Consider the following 16,223-nt stretch of genomic DNA (forward strand, 5'->3'; position numbering starts at 1 on the left):
TTGTTTGGCGGGTCCGGGCTGGGGATTCGAACCCGCCACCTTAGGTGTACGTGGCTGGCGCCTTAGCCCGTTGAGCTATAGGCGCCGAGCCGAGAGTGATCTTTTTAAAACCTAAACCAAGTCCTGTCTCTCAGAGCCCCAGGGCTATTTCTTTCAGAGTAGACAAATTGTGGACAAGGCTCAGAGTGGATGTAGAGTCCATTACCTTTCAGAACTCATGTCCTGCTCTCCTCCCCTGCCTACTCACTCAGCACCAGAAACACGGACCTTCCTGCATTTCCCCTGGGACACAGGTAGGGTCCTGCTGCAGGGCCATTGCACATGCTTTTCCTTCTGCCAGTCACTCCCTTCTCTGAGCCACTTGCATGGCTAACACCTTCAGGTCTTAAGTCATATGTCACCTCCTGACACCCCATTTACCATAGCAGCCTCCCTGGGCACTCCGATTCCCTTTACCCCGGTCATTTTTTTTTTTTTTTCTGTTGTAACATCACTTTCTAACATACGGTATGATTAACTTACCATGCTGATAGCTCATTATCTGGCTTCCATTGCAAAAATCTAAGCTCCGCAAGCCCAGAGATTTCTGTCTCTTTATTCCTGGAATGATGTCTGGCCCTAGCCATATAGATCTGTTGAATGAATGGATAAGTGAACCTTAACCACTAAGGAATAGAGATTTCCACTCATGCCACTTCCCTGGGTAGTTGCAGTGGCAAAGATATCCTAAAATATTTCAAAATAATTTAAAAGTTTTCTGGAATGTAGATACATAAAGTATAGATTTTATAGTTAATACTCTCACTTGTTTTCCTTCAGCTGATATTCAGATTGGCCTTGCATCTTCGTTATCCAGCTCTATAAATTTCTTTTTATAAAATATCGTGTGTCATGTGTTTGTGGAATAAAAAGAAGAGCAAACATGAATACATGACTCAACTTGGTTTTGGCACTTGCTCAGTGGGGGATAATTAAACACAATTGGCAGATAGAGCTCTTTGAATTATTATCTGATGAGTTAAATATTGCATAATTTTATTGTTGACATTACTTGAATCACCTGGTTTTTAAAATTTATTATATTTTTAATCAGTTATCATTCCCACTTAGATATTAGTACAACTTAAATTCTCTTATTAATTCTGTTCTTGACCCAGAGGTGACAAAGGAGAGGGGTGGTAGGCTTCAACACATACTCTCTAAAAGAGTGCCTGATTTTATTTAAATCATAAAAATAATCACTTGGAGGAGAGCTACAAATGCAGATAAATTGTAACAATTTTGTACTAAGGGTAGGTGAGTCTTTGGGGAGCGTGGTTGCCCTGTCCTTGGCTGGGTGAGAGGCTATCTGAGAACAGACACATGCAGTTGTATGTGAATATGAACTTGAATTACTGCCATGCAGTGATGATGTCTGGAGGATGAACCTGCAAAATGACAATACTCAACAAAAGTGATGCATTTTTGTTTATTTTTATGAACAACAGTTTCCAGCCTATGGTAGTGGTTTTCATAGGAATAGTTTTGGAGGAATTTTACAGTTTTCACTTATAAATCATGCATGAGACATTCATAAAAGGTGTAATCTGTATTTATCAAATTGTCACTTTGGTTATGAATCAGAAAATACTACCGCAGCTTTTTTGGCAAACACCTCGGGATTTGAAGTTATTCAACATGGCATCTTGGATGGGTTCCCGTTTGCTGATTATATCACTCGTCTATCAGAAACGGAAGCCATGGTGATAATACGTTCCTGATCACACTCCTCACCTATTGCTACACTTTGGGAAATCACTCGAAGGGGTATTAGGAATCCAAATCCAGCCTCTCGTTTGGGCCACTGGGGTATTTTCAATGGCCAGGGGTATGCCAGCCCAGAAGCAAAACCAGAGGCTAGTCATAGCACCCTCTTCAGCTTTCTAACTTCATGAAACCTTAAATCACCTCTTTTCTATTTTTTTCTTGTTCATTGTGTGATTTTTCTGTACTGATGATTTTTCTGTATGGATGGACCATGACTTGTTTTTGCTCTATTAAACCTATTACTCCATGGCCTCCAGAAGTATGTTTAATTTACAGAATAGGATACACCAGAAATTTATTTGCATTATTTTTCACAATGGTTTCAGAATCTTCATGCTGTCATGATTAAGAAATAGAAAGGGGACAGCGCCTGTGGCTCAAGGAGTAGGACCCTGGCCCCATATACTGGGGGCGGTGGGTTTAAGCCTGGCCCCAGCCAAAACTGCAAAAAAAAAAAAAAAAAAGAAAGGAAAAGAGAAAAACTAAGCTTTCAATCCAGGAATTGAGAAATATAGATAGAACCAAAGAAATGGATGAATGAGCTAGATTTTTCCTGCAAAAGGTTAGAAGTGTATTTTGTGCATTTGGAGAACTGAACAGGGAAAATGTGTGTTTGTGTTCTCCGTTGTTCTCAAAAGACTAATCGTTAGAAGTTTCTAAGAGATGCCATTGGAATGATGCCTCCATCATACCCTGCTGTCTAGGGAATGAGAACGTACCTATTCACAGCCAGATAATAGTAGTAAATTATTTCTATGTCACCAGTAAAATCCATTATAAAGGCTGTCGTTTTCATTTTTATTTACAGCAGAGAAAACTGGAACTCAAAAAAGATGAGATAGAAAGACTGGAATCGTGTTTGTGAAGTTGTCTATTATTTATGTGGAAAAGTTGAAGCTGTCATTTAGGTACCTGTTTTCTTTTCTTAAAGTGGAAATGTGCTTGAATTATTTCCAGGTACCCTTCAGTATATGGCACCAGAAATAATAGATAAAGGACCGAGAGGCTACGGGAAAGCAGCCGACATCTGGTCTTTGGGCTGTACCATCATTGAGATGGCCACAGGAAAACCACCATTCTACGAACTGGGAGAACCACAAGCAGCTATGTTCAAGGTCACACTTCATTTATCTTATAAACAAATGGATAAGGCTTTTCATAGCTCCTGGATATTCTATGTGTGTATGTCCTATCTTCTTAGGTAAAAGGAAAGGAGCCTAAAGTGAGCAGGAACCAAGGGCACATTGAAATTCAACAAGGTTCCCTTTCATCAGTGTCTGTGCCTCCCATCTGGGTCTCTCTCTCCTTTAGTTTTAGTTGTACTCATTGATAAAGTGAAATCTATGTGACTTCCTTGGTCCTCCTTTAAATAATGCTGTATAAATGACACATCGCTATATAGAAGATCGGTTAAGCTCTTGGGGAAACAGTCTGAACATTTTCCATGGAGAGAGGTAGAAGAACATTTAGGAATTAAATCAAATCAATATTTTCCTTTACCATATACTTTGAAGTCTCCATTTAAAGGGGGCATAATTTCCATTTTAAGTAAATCAGTCTTATTCTCATATATCTGTTCTACCCCATGAATTTGGCTATTCAAAACTCTTTTGGGGAGTGGGAAGCAGCCCCATCACCCAAAGTAGGAGGCAGCTGGTATACAAGTAGGCCTGTGTGAGATCTGTTGCCAGTTTCGAGATCTAGGGATGGGTCATGGCAATGACCTGCCTCTAGTTCCCTGCAGCCCTCCCTGCCAGACCCCCATGCCCACAGTAAAGCTGTCCTCTAAGGAAGAACACTGTTGATGAGTGTTATTCCTGCTGCTGACCTCTTCCATTTGTGCACAGCCTTTTCTGGGGGGCCACATGATACATACCTTCTGCTTTTGTGTAAAGCTGGGCTTGTTTTAAGCTTGAACTTGATCTGATAGGACCCTGCTGGTATAAAAACAAGTAGTGTGACCAAGCCCGAAGGAGTGATGACAGGTGCCAAGGGAGCTCCCTCTTCTGCTGTGATGGATGTTCTTCTCTTCTTGGCCAGTCTTTCAGGTTTTCCCTGGTATCTAGGACTTATTCTAAAATGCTGCCATATCGCTCACAAGTACAGTAACTGTTACACCACGTGCCCTTGTCACTGTTAGGCCAGCCCAGGAAGTGATACTATGTTAGAGACATGAAATGACATAAACTTGGCCACTAATTTATAAAGTTTGTATCCAGGTCCCAACATGGTCAAGATATTTGAGACTTTGGGCAATTTTTTTAAGCACCTTGAATGTTGTTTTCCTCATCTATAAAAATGGTACCTAACTATGTAATGGGAGGTTTTTTAGGAGAGTATGAGCTAATATATGCAAAGCACTTAAAACTGTGTCTCACAGTAAAGGCTATATAATTTTTAAAAATATGTGTTATTGCTTACACAGCAAATTTATATAAGGTATATAATAACAAAAAGACTTCCTTAGAAATTTTCTCAGTGCTAAATACATAAAAATATCATTAGAAATTGTTTGGGATAGCAGCAATAAGAAGTAAATTCTGGTTGTTACAAAAATACTGCTTAATTCTAAGGCAACTTTAAATATCTCTTTTAATGTAGGTGACTTAAGACAGGGAAAATATTCGTGTATTAGGGGAAAGAAGATAGGCTTTCATCCAAACAAAGCTTCAAATCCTTGATCTGTCTTTTCATAACCATGTAACCTCACCTCTTCTGAGCCTTATTTCCGTCATTGATGTAATGAGGATAATATTTAATCCACTGAGTGGTTGGAAGAATTCAAGGAGATTCATAGATGGAAAAACCCCAGTCCAGGGCCTGGCACATAGCTACTGTGAACAAATTGGTGGTCTCAGTTAAAACCACCCGTTTTAAGTGCCAGCATCCTAAACCTTTGAAGGACAGAATTATTACTTCGTAGTGCCGTCTGCTGTCTTGAACTAATGGCACCCCGTGTGCCACCAGTAAAGTTGCAAAAGCACTCTGCAGACCTTCCCTAACCCACAGAAAATTGCATCTTATCTCACTTTGAGAAAAGCCATGATTTTTGTGGTATATGAGAAAGGAGCTTGTTGCACTAGGGGACCGAGTTTTGGAACCTGGAGCTCAGGTAATGAGATGGCCACTCAGACGACACACTGTCCTTTTTATATTTATATCGTAGGTGGGAATGTTTAAAGTACACCCTGAGATCCCAGAGTCCATGTCTGCAGAGGCCAAAGCTTTCATACTGAAATGTTTTGAACCAGACCCTGACAAGAGAGCCGGTGCTAATGACTTGCTTGTTGATGAGTTCTTGAAAGTTTCAAGCAAAAAGAAAAAGACACAACCTAAGCTTTCAGGTATGTGGTTGCAGTGAAGAGGATACAGGCCAGTCTCTAAATCTGAAGCTTTTAAGATGGTATAATTTTCCAGAAGTAAACTCATCTGCATACACATATCGCTGGAAATTGGTATAGACATTAGCACAGTGCCCTCAGGCATTCAGTTCTAGATACCAGGTAGCTCTGTTACCACCAATTACACAAATGCTGGGACCTTATACATAGTAGCTTTCTTTTTAAAAAATTATTTTTATTTTTTATTGTACCTAATAATAGTTGGGATGCATGTTTATGGGGTACATGTGATATTTTGATATAGGCATACAATGTGTAATGATCATAGCAGGGAGTTTGGAGTTTCCATCACAAACATTTATCATTTCTCTGTTGAAGGAACCTTCCAATTCTAATCTTTTAGTTATTTTAAAATAAATAGTAAATTATCGTTAACTATAGTTATCCTATTGTGCTACCAAACACTAGATCTCATTCATTCTCACTTTAATTTTGCACCTATTAACCACCCCCCTCTACCCTTCCCAGCCTCTGATAACCATCTTTCCTCTATCTGTCTTCATAAGTTCAGTGTTCTACTTTTAGCTTCCACATGAGTGAAAACATGATACTTGTCTTTCTGTGCCTGGCTTATTTTACTTAATACATATTATGCATGTTCCTGTTTCATCCCTGTTTTTGCCATTAACAAGATTTCGTTCTTTTTATGGCTGAGTAATATTCCATTGTATGGATGTAGCACATTTTCTTTATCCAGTCATCTTGATAGACACTTAGGTTGACTCCATATCTTAACTATTTTGAGTAATATGGCAATAATAGTTTAATATCATATAGTTTGTAAGTAGTTAATATATCTCATTCTCGCATTGTCAATACTAAAGTTAAAGTGAAAAGGGAGGACTCAGTGCTTGTAGCGCAGTGGCTAGAGCGCCAGCCACATACACTGGGGCTGGCAGGTTTGAACCCAGCTCGGGCCTGCTAAACAACAATGACAACAGCAACGACAAAAAAGTAGCCCAGCATTGTGGCAGGCACCTGTAGTCCCAGCTACTTGGGAGCCTAAGGCAAGAGAATCGCTTAAGCCCAAGAGTTTGAGATTGCTGTGAGCTGTGATGCCACAGCACTCTACTGAGGGGACATAATGAGACTCTGTCTCAAAAAAATAAATAAATAAAAATAAAGTGAAAAGGGGGAGAAAATGTTGCCTTTTAGAGCTGAAACCACCAATCACTGCTACAGGGCTACGGGGTTGTTACACAGCTGTGAACTTCCAAGCCGTCTAGGTAATATGTGTATGTTCTTTTAATTTTAGGCAGTAGAAAGTACTTGCTTCCTTTTAGAGAATGTTTTTCTGAATAATCACCACTCCCCCCTAAAAAAGAAGGAAAAGATTGCCAGCTATAAATAAAACAGCAGTGTGAAAATCTAAATAAATAATCTTTTTGCAATAATTTCCGTATCTCATTTTAGAAAGAAAAATAAGTAAATGATTCAGTGGTTCCTGGCATTTTTGGTGTTTATATTGGATGAGGATGGGCAGATTGAAAGTTTGGAAAGGACTCTGATCCCATTTCAAGCATTCACTTTCTGTTGATTTCTCAGTTTAACAACAAACCCAGCGTGTGCTTATTTACTGCTATTTGCTTTTCTTCCCACAGCTCTTTCAGCTGGATCAAATGGTGAGTTTGTTTCTACCTTTGCCCACTGAGCTGAGGCCTGGTGTATCATGTGATGAACTCTTGCATTCCCCTGATGTGTCCTCATCCTCTCCTCCCTGCTTACATGGGGAGCTTCTGGGTAGAGGAGTCTCCAAATTACATATATCTGACTTATGTACAACTCACACTTATGAATAGAGGCAATTAAAGGAAGTCCCCAAGTTAGAAACATCCAACTGGCATACAACTTGCATTTACAAATAGAGGCTATTGCAGGTAATAAGTAAATAAATGTACCTGTCCCAATGAACCTATCTCTTCATAACCTGGGAACTAGCTGTACTAAGGATGTGCTCAGCTGCCTGGTTGGGCTCATTCTTTAGGAAGCCCTTACCTTTCTTTTTCATGAGGGAGGATTAAATTGTTCCTCTCTCACTGCAAGATGGTGACTGGATTTTTGAAATCTTCAATTTGAGTGCAGTCTATACTGTCTTATCTGGGAGCCAGAGACTACCTGATGGATTACTTAAGGAAGATTTCAATGCCAGATACCTTTCTCTGCCCTCTTTGGGCATACATTCCATTTTTAGTTGGTCAGAAGTAATCGTGCTTTTGTTTTCTAAAGTTGGCTCTTGCTCCAATGAGCATTTCTTTTGAATATTATGGTGGTTCTCAGAAAGTTTCAGATTTTTCAACCAGGCATAGTGGCTCACACCTGTAGTTTTCGTATTGTAGGAGGCTGAGGCAGGAGGGTAGCCTGTGCTTAAGAGTCCAAGATCAGCCTAAGCGAACAGCCATACATCATCTCCACTAAAAATAAAAAAAATTAGCCAGGCATCATGGCAGGTGCCTGTAGTCCCAGCTACTCAAGAGGCTGAGACAGGAGGATTGCTTAAACCCAGGAGTGTGATGATGCTGTGAGCTAGGCTGACGCCATGGTACTCTAGCTTGAGGCAACAGAGTGAGACGCTGTCTCAAAAAAAAATAGTTTGAGATTTTGGAGCGTTTTAGGTTTCAGATGTTTGGGTTACGGATGCTCAGGCTGTATGGCATATTTTAGTCACAGTATTTTCTTCCAGTTGTGTACAAAACACACACACACATACTTGAAATCTTAAGGTAACAGAGTCTGAAAATAGTTGGAGGAAGGAAAGGAAAAAAGGAAGGCCTATCTGGCTGTAGTTTTTTATAAACCAGAGTTAGGGGATGAGTCTTTCAAACCTGTCCACTTGTCTTACCAGAGTATGAACACCCCACTGCCACAGCCCCCTCCCCATTAGTGATCATTGATCTGGAGTCACAGTGAACAGAGTCAGAAGTCCCCTGCTGACTGTCATCCCCATCTTTGAGGCAGTTGCTGATTCAGCCCAGCTCAAGAGGAATTAAGTAAAAAGGGGATTCTAGGCAACAACGGATTTCCTTTTTTATAATTTTACACTGGCCTTTAATAAAAGACTTGTATAGCATTGGGACACGTGTTTGGTAAAAATATTCCTGGCAAAATTTTACTTTTATTAAAACTATGACATGTAGGCAACTCCTATTATATCACCTTAGTTGCCATTCAAATAAAGTAGAAGCCCATGTTTGCTATTGAATCATTAATATCTGAGAACCAGGAAAGCCCTAAGAGATCCATCATCAAGCCTATTGGTTTCCAAAATTTTTTTGGAGCAAAGAATCTTTTTAATATGTGTCCTTAAGCAGAATTATTATCTGTAATGGTCAGAGCAGATTTGTTCCAGGTAAAATAGAGTTGGAACCTGTGGTCCATTCATCCTATCTGAGGCATCTCCAAAATGCTAAAGTGGACCCTTAAGCATCTGAGGCACATGACTTAAAAACTATGAATCTGGTCCTGTATTTTACAGATGTGAAAACTAAGGTCTATAAATAAAAATAATTAGTCAATAGAAATGAGGGGGTTGGAACCCAGAACCCAGTGAGCCTCATGCTTTCTCAGCTGTTTTACACCCCCTGAGATATTCTTGTTGGGGTCCCAGGGGCCCCTTCCTGGGTCACCTCCTGCAACAGCTATATTAAGGAAGGGAGCCAGTCACAGTCACATGACAAGCCCATTATTTTGGTGTCACTATTCTGCTCATTGCAGTGACACCCTGGATAAAGAACACAGGCCTCTTTCCGCAAGCATTTTAGTATGCGAAAGTGTTTAAAAGCCTGAATTACCGTTTCCTTGCTTTGTCACCGCAGAGTATCTCAGGAGTATCTCCCTGCCGGTGCCCGTGCTGGTGGAGGACACCAGCAGCAGCAGTGAGTACGGCTCTGTGTCGCCCGACACGGAGTTAAAGGTGGACCCCTTCTCTTTCAAAACAAGAGCCAAGTCCTGCGGAGAAAGAGATGTGAAAGGAATCCGGACGCTCTTTTTGGGGTAAAAAGACAGACTTTTCATGAAAGAAGTATGTTGTTACATGTGTCACTTTGTAAGGGAGATTGTGATTTATGCTACATGAATTATTTCAGCATTCCAGATGAAAATTTTGAAGATCACAGTGCACCCCCTTCCCCTGAAGAAAAAGATTCTGGATTCTTTATGCTGAGGAAGGACAGTGAGAGGCGGGCCACGCTTCACAGGATCCTGACAGAAGACCAAGACAAAATCGTGAGAAACTTAATGGAATCCTTAGCACAGGTAAAACTTGTTACAGGTACTTTATTTCCCAGAGTCGATGTGTTTACCTGTGTCATAACCATCTGGAACAGGAGTGTGACGTGAGGCACGAGGAAGCTGTTGTGCTCACGATGGCAAAACAGGCCTATCCCGGGGGAAAAGGAAGCAAATCCCTCATGTAGGAACTGTGATTTTTAAAATGAGCTACTTTTTAAATTCAGAAGTCAATTTTTAGGGCCAGACATGCTGTCTCATGCCTATAATCCTAGCAACTCTGGGAGGCTGAGGCAGGTGGATTGCTTGAGCTTAGGAGTTCAAGACCAGCCTGAGCAAGAGTGAGACCCCACCGCTAAAAATAAAAATAACCAGGTGTTGTGGCAGGTGCCTGTAGTCCCAGCTACTTAGGAGGCTGAGGCAAGAGGATTGCTTGAGCCCAAGAGTTTGAAGTTGCTGTAAGCTATGACCGCACAGCACTCTACTGTGGGGGACAAAGTGAGACTCTGTCTCAACAACAACAAATAAAAGAAGCCAATTTTTCATGTTGATAAGGTTCCAGCTGGTCTGTACAAGCTTCTTTCACCTGTCATTCACTCGTTTATCCAATTGATCAATAAACTGGAGTTGAGCCACGTGAACCACTAAATTTTGCAGCCACCTGCCAATTGCCCCTCTGAGACAATTGCCCCCCTGCTGATGTAAGAGACATCAGCAAATGCAACAGAGACCCTGAGCTGCAAGGCTGCATTTAGACGGATGGTGACAGGCAATGGTATGAACATTGCAGTAAGTCCTCACTTAACGTGGACAATAGGTTCTTAGAAACTGTGGCTTATAGCAAAAGGAATGAAATGGAATGAATTTCACTGTAGGTTAATGGATATATGAGTTAAGTTCCTATGGCATGTTTCTGGTCATAAAATCATCACCAAACTACTACATAAAGGCCAAAACACTTAACAGTTTTAAACACTGAAATAAATATGAATTCTACATATGTTTATGAAAGGTTAACGAAAATAAGTAAGATAATTATTTACCTCCTTATCCTAGTTCAGGGTTATGGATGACTGGAGCTCATCCTGGCAGTTCAGGGCACCAAAGAGGCACCAACCCTGGCAAGGACCCAAACCCATCACAGGGCACATGCACATGTACACTCACACTCAGTCTGGAAGAATGTAGATACACTGGTGACCCAAACATGCATGTCTCTGGGGGTGTAGGAGGAAACTAGAGACACACACAGATATGGGGAAAATGTGCAAACTTCACACAGACGGTGGCGCTGGCTAGAAATCAGTGATTTTTCTTTTCTCATCAACATTACAATGAAAAGGCATTGAATGGAATGTTATTTGAGGATCTGCTATATATATGTGTGTGTGCGTGTGTATATATATATATTAGAAGGCAATGTATACTTTGAAAAAACAAAGCTTTGTAGTGCCTCTTATTCCCTGGTGTTATTAGTTTGCTAGGTCTGCATCTTAGTCCTTTTCTGTTGCTCTAGTGGAATACCTGCCACCCAAAGAAAAGAGGTTTCTTGGCAATCACCATGAAAAAAAATTGAAGAAAAGAGGTTTACTTTGGCACACAGTTCTGGAGCCTGGGAAGTCTAAGATCGGGCAGCCCATGCAGCAAACGCCTCATGCTGCTTTAACTCACGGAAACTAGAAGAGCAAGGGGACTCATAAGGAAAAAGAGAGGGACAGAGGGAGCCAACCAGCTTTGTGACAACCTGTTCTCCTGGGAACTAACCCAGTCCCGGAGAACTGCCTTCATCCACTCATGAGGGCAGGGCTTGCCGGACCCAGACACCTCTCACAGGCCCCGTCACCTCTCAGCATTGTTGCACTGGCAGTTAAATTTCAGCATGAGTTTTGGCAGGACAAAGCACATCCAAATCATAGCAGACTGCCAGAACACAATACCACAGGCTGGTGGCTCAAACCACAGAAATTTATTCCCCACAGTTGTGGAGGCTGGAAGTGCATGATCAAGGGGTTGGCACATTTGGTTTCTCCGAGGACTCTCTCGTTGGCTTGCAGATAGTGGCCTTGTCTCTGTGCACTTGCCCCTGAGATCTCCTCCTCTCATGTGACACCAGAGGATGCCAGTACAGCTGGATTAGGGACCTCACTAAACCTTAGGTATCCCTTTAAAAGCCCTGTCTCCAAATATAGTCACATTGGGAGTTAGGGCTTCAACATATGAGTTTGAGAGATGCAATTCAGTAGGTAAGAGCTGGGAAAATGTGTTCCCAGAGATTCTGTTTACAGATAGGAGGGAGACTTCCCTCCCCAAATCTGCATCGAGGAAACAGGATTTCCCTTAGCCCCAAGCACCTGGGGGCAGAAACAGCTCAGGACTCCTGTGGATACAACCCTCCCGCAGACATGCTCCCTCCCAGATGTGACATTTTTTTTAGTTCTGTGGGCATCAAGGACTCATCTCCCTGCTCCCCCACCCCGGGCCCATGGCCACCTCCTGTCCTTCAGGATTGCTGTAGACTGTACAATGCTTCTACCTTCCCTGTGTCCCCTGGCAAGAGCTGCACAAAGGATGGAGCTGGAGGTGTTGTCCAGGCCAAGTTCTTAATCTCTGTGCCCAGCAGTTTACCTGACCTCATCTTTTGTAAGGTGCAAATGTAGCTGCGGCTCTCTCCTTCTTAGTTCTTACTAAACAGCCTCAGCCTATTTTTGTCTTGAGACCCTCACTGTGGCCTCCCAGCCTGAACATCTTGTTGCCTTAAGAATTCCGTGATGTCCACCTCTTTGGAATTCCCTGACATCCACTCTCCTTGAGGCCCTATTACCAGAGGAGCTGAAAGGGTTTTGAGCACAATAGGGCCTCTCTGGGTCTGAGGAGAGGGGAAGTGAGCTCTGTCTACCAGGGGTCCTCAAACTTTTTAAACAGGAGGCCAGTTCACACTCCCTCAGATCGTTGGAGGGCTGGACTGCGGGCCCCAGGACAGGTCGGTTCTAAGCAGGACAGGCAGCGGCAGCAAAAGCACCTGGTGGGCCAGATAAACATCCTAGGTGGACTGCATGTGGCCCGTGGGCTGTAGTTTGAGGATGCCTGGTCTACACTCTCTGAGGAAACTCTGCCTCAGGTCCTAGAGGAAAGTTGTCTCAGGCAGTTACTCTGAGGGCCAGGGGACCTTCTGATGTGGGGGAGGGTGAGTGGTAAGGATTCAGTGTGGGGGGTGGTGGGACACATGGAGGAGACTGGAGCAGTCTCAAACTGTCCGCTGTCTCTGGCCTTTTCTTCCACTCTCTGTGGTCATTCAAGGACTGAGACGAGAAGGGATTGACCTAGAAGGAGGAACAGAGTTAGATGGAGGGAGCTGCTGGGTGCCATCTGAAGTTCATTCAGCAAATACTTACTGAGCATCTCCTAATGCCAGACGCTGTTCTGTGTGCTGGAGATATGCAATGAGCAATACACAAATGTCCACATCCCACTGAAGTTGATATTCTAGTGGAGGAAGAAGAAGAATTTTAAAAAGTTAGTAAATGTGTATTAAATATATAGTAATAATAGCAAATGTTTTCTTTGGGCCAGATACTGTAGTATTTTGTGTGTATTTGCTCATTTAATACTCAGTCATCCTACAGTAATTATATTATCTGTGTCCTCATTTAATAGATGAAGAAACTGAGGCCCAGAGGACTTGAGTGGCTTGCCAAGATCATGCTGTCCTAAGTGATGAGTCGGGATTTGGACCCAGGAAGTCTGGCTCCAGGGTCTGTGCTCTTAACTGCCACTGTTCTGCCTCTCTGGTGTGCCAGGTGGTGACAAGTATTGAGAGAGAGATATCAGGGAAGAAGAGAAAAAAAGGAAATGGCCATTCACCACTGTGGAGTGAAAGCCTCTCCTATGGCCACCAGTTCAAGATGTTTTGATTTTACCGAAACACTGTAGATTTGATTTTCCGAAATGCTTAGAACCCAAGAATTGCCTAAATCTCATAATTATCCCCAAAGGATGCTCTTTTCAGTACAGAAAGTGTCAGCTAGTTTGGGCTTGCTTTTTGCCTCCCTGCTGCCCTCCATCAGGGCAGGGGTGTGCTGGCCATCGCTGTAGTCCCAACCCTCAGCCCAGAGCCTGGTAAAGGGATCACTTCTGTGACTGTGCTGAAATTCTTAAATTTTGGAGCTGGTTAATCATATTCAATTGTTTGGCACCTCCTAGTTTTTAAAGCATGCTGGAATGTTCTCTATAAAAGGTGAAATGAAAGAAAACTTTAAAAGCAACTATCAGAAGGCATGCCTTGGTGTTTGGCATGAAGCCATCAGTGAGTACCAGAAACTGCTGAGCAGAATCACATGCTCAGCCAGATGGTCAGGTGACAGTCAGAGTCCCTCTATTAAGGACACTGTGATATCTCACGGTGATTCAGTGGCAGAGCAGGTCCTGAACAAGTCTCGCAGTTGGCTCTTCAGCGATTGGGGCAACAGAATATAGCGGTTAGGAGCTTGGGCTCAGCTTGGATCATTGTTTGGGGCCTTTCCATCACTCAAAGGCTGTGTGATTTGGGCAAGTTATTTAACTTCTCAGAGCCTGAGCTTCCTCATCTAGAAAAGAGAGGAATGTACCTCATCAGGTTGCTGGGAGGAGTCACTGGGGTCCGGAGTGATTTAGCCCATCAGAAAGTTTCATCACTGTTAACTGTCACTGTTGTCACTGACAAGAAGGCTAATGATAGTTCTGAAATATCTTTAATTTTTCTACAACCAGAGAGAAATGATGTTTTACATTTGATTTAATATTTCTAGATACATCTTTACATTTATGCCTTTGCTTTATAACATTATGACTTTTAATCTGTCACATCCTTCCAAAATCTATTCCTGGTTTTTTAAGGAAGTTTAAAGGATAATGAGCAGAGAGCACCTTTCCAGAAGACTCTGAGTGGTACCAGGAGTGCTGAGGATAATGGGCACACTGTCAGATGCCACCTCTGGTACTGAGTCAGGCTCACCCAGTTCTATCTACAGTGCTGCTCATGAAGGCGCGTGAATGAGTTAACACGGAGAGACAGGGATTAGAACAGAAATAAATGATGACGTAAGCGGATAAAATAGCCTGGACGGGAACCATTCCCCAGAGTAGAGATCGTTCCTTTGTAGGACAGTGATACACATCAGAAAACCAGAGGCAGCATGTTTTTCTGTTGTGAAAACAAGCTAATGTATAAAAAAAAAAAAGTTTGCTATTTGAACTGTTGGCAAGCACATAACTGATTTTTCACTAAGAGAAGCTTCCAGTGTCTGAATAACTCACATTTTTCTTCCTGAACATATTTGTATGGTGTTATGATTTGCCTGTGAATCTTTACTTTGGGTGTAATTTGGTTTGTGGTAAGAAAAAAACAAACAACAACGAAGTCTATAATGGTTCCAAGTCTGATTTTAAAATATTCCCTTAATAACAGCTTTCAAACTTTTCAATATCATCTTTTCTCATGAAAACATAAATATGAGGGAGACTGAGTTCCAAATGCAAATATATTGACAGAAGTAACTGGCTGGTGCTTTTCTCTTTTAATTGAATCCTAGAAATGATCATCTTCACAGCCCAGTTGAGGAATTTTAATTTTAATGATGCAGTGAGTTCAGTATGCGGTAGCAATGAGAATAATAAAAATCCTGTTGTTTCTTAAAGTTAAATGAGGATAAGTAACCTCCTACTGTGTTTCCTTTAAATAAGCAAAAAAAAAAAAATCCAATTTGAGAGTAGCCATTTGTTTAAATATTGCATCTTCTGTTTAACATGTAGAATAATGCACTGGTCCATTCTTATAACTAACTGTCTCATCGATGGGTAAGGAATGGAGTTTGGCCCTTTTGGTTGCCAGGAACTGATGCGCTTTAAGAGCATCTGAAGCACCAAGGACGTTATAGGTTTACACGTAGCAGTGAAGGAAGTGGCCTCAAAGAATTGCCCGCCCGCCCCAGTGCCTAGCTGAGCCTCACAGCGACCAAAACTAGAGTGTGACTCCCAGGGACATCAAGTTCCAGGAGCTGCACCTCTTTTTTCTGGGTCGGACGCTATTGGCTGTCTTGGTGTGCATGCCTGCTTCTGTCCGCTTCTCCTCTCCCCACTGTGATCCTTCTCAGCTCCATTGCTTCTGCTTCCTTCCTTATAATTGGACATACTTATGACTGTATTTTATGACTTCTCTCTCTGTACAGACTTTGATATTGAGAATCCTGTCACTACCGCCCAAATCTCTCTTTAAAAGTTTTCCATTAAAGTGCCTGAGAGTAAGAATCTTATTGCCTCAGTCTGTTTGGGCAAAGCCTGGCCTATCTTGACTATATCATGACTACTGACTGGGGTGTGGGGTAGGTGCCCTTTCTCTCAAAGTCTGATTATCTCTTGTTGGGTATATGTGTGTGAAGAGTAGCCTTATGATTCAAAGTTGGAAGCCCAGCTCTTCTCAGAAAGGGCTGTGGAGAGAGTATGCCCATGGCTGGTGTATCCAGCTCACGTTCACCGAGGCCTTGTGGGCTTTCATTCACAGGGTGCTGAAGAACCTAAACTAAAGTGGGAACACATCACAACCCTCATTGCAAGCCTCAGAGAGTTCGTGAGATCCACGGACCGAAAAATCATAGCCACCACGTTGTCAAAGCTGAAACTGGAGCTAGACTTCGACAGCCACGGCATTAGCCAAGTGCAGGTGGTACTCTTTGGTTTTCAAGATGCTGTAAGTATGATATTTTCTCAAGGTTCCCTCACAAACTCAAGCTACATTTAGCTAGAAGAATAGGATAAAAC

At 42.2% G+C, this 16,223-nt stretch overlaps 1 protein-coding gene across 2 annotated transcripts in view; it reads left to right on the forward strand.

The window, feature by feature from the left end:
• Positions 1-16,223, forward strand: part of MAP3K5 (mitogen-activated protein kinase kinase kinase 5) — a 208,202-nt gene that overhangs the window by 173,735 nt on the left and 18,244 nt on the right. For both annotated transcript variants that reach the window (XM_003790296.3, XM_023513499.1), the window contains 6 exons: positions 2,764-2,921; positions 4,973-5,150; positions 6,809-6,829; positions 9,020-9,197; positions 9,290-9,458; positions 15,967-16,152. In XM_003790296.3, the coding sequence (XP_003790344.1) occupies positions 2,764-2,921; positions 4,973-5,150; positions 6,809-6,829; positions 9,020-9,197; positions 9,290-9,458; positions 15,967-16,152 (890 nt within the window). The remainder of the gene's footprint in view (positions 1-2,763; positions 2,922-4,972; positions 5,151-6,808; positions 6,830-9,019; positions 9,198-9,289; positions 9,459-15,966; positions 16,153-16,223) is intronic.

Source organism: Otolemur garnettii, unplaced genomic scaffold (genome assembly GCF_000181295.1).
Source record: "Otolemur garnettii isolate 467f Iridium unplaced genomic scaffold, OtoGar3 scaffold00042, whole genome shotgun sequence".
NCBI lineage: Eukaryota > Metazoa > Chordata > Mammalia > Primates > Galagidae > Otolemur > Otolemur garnettii.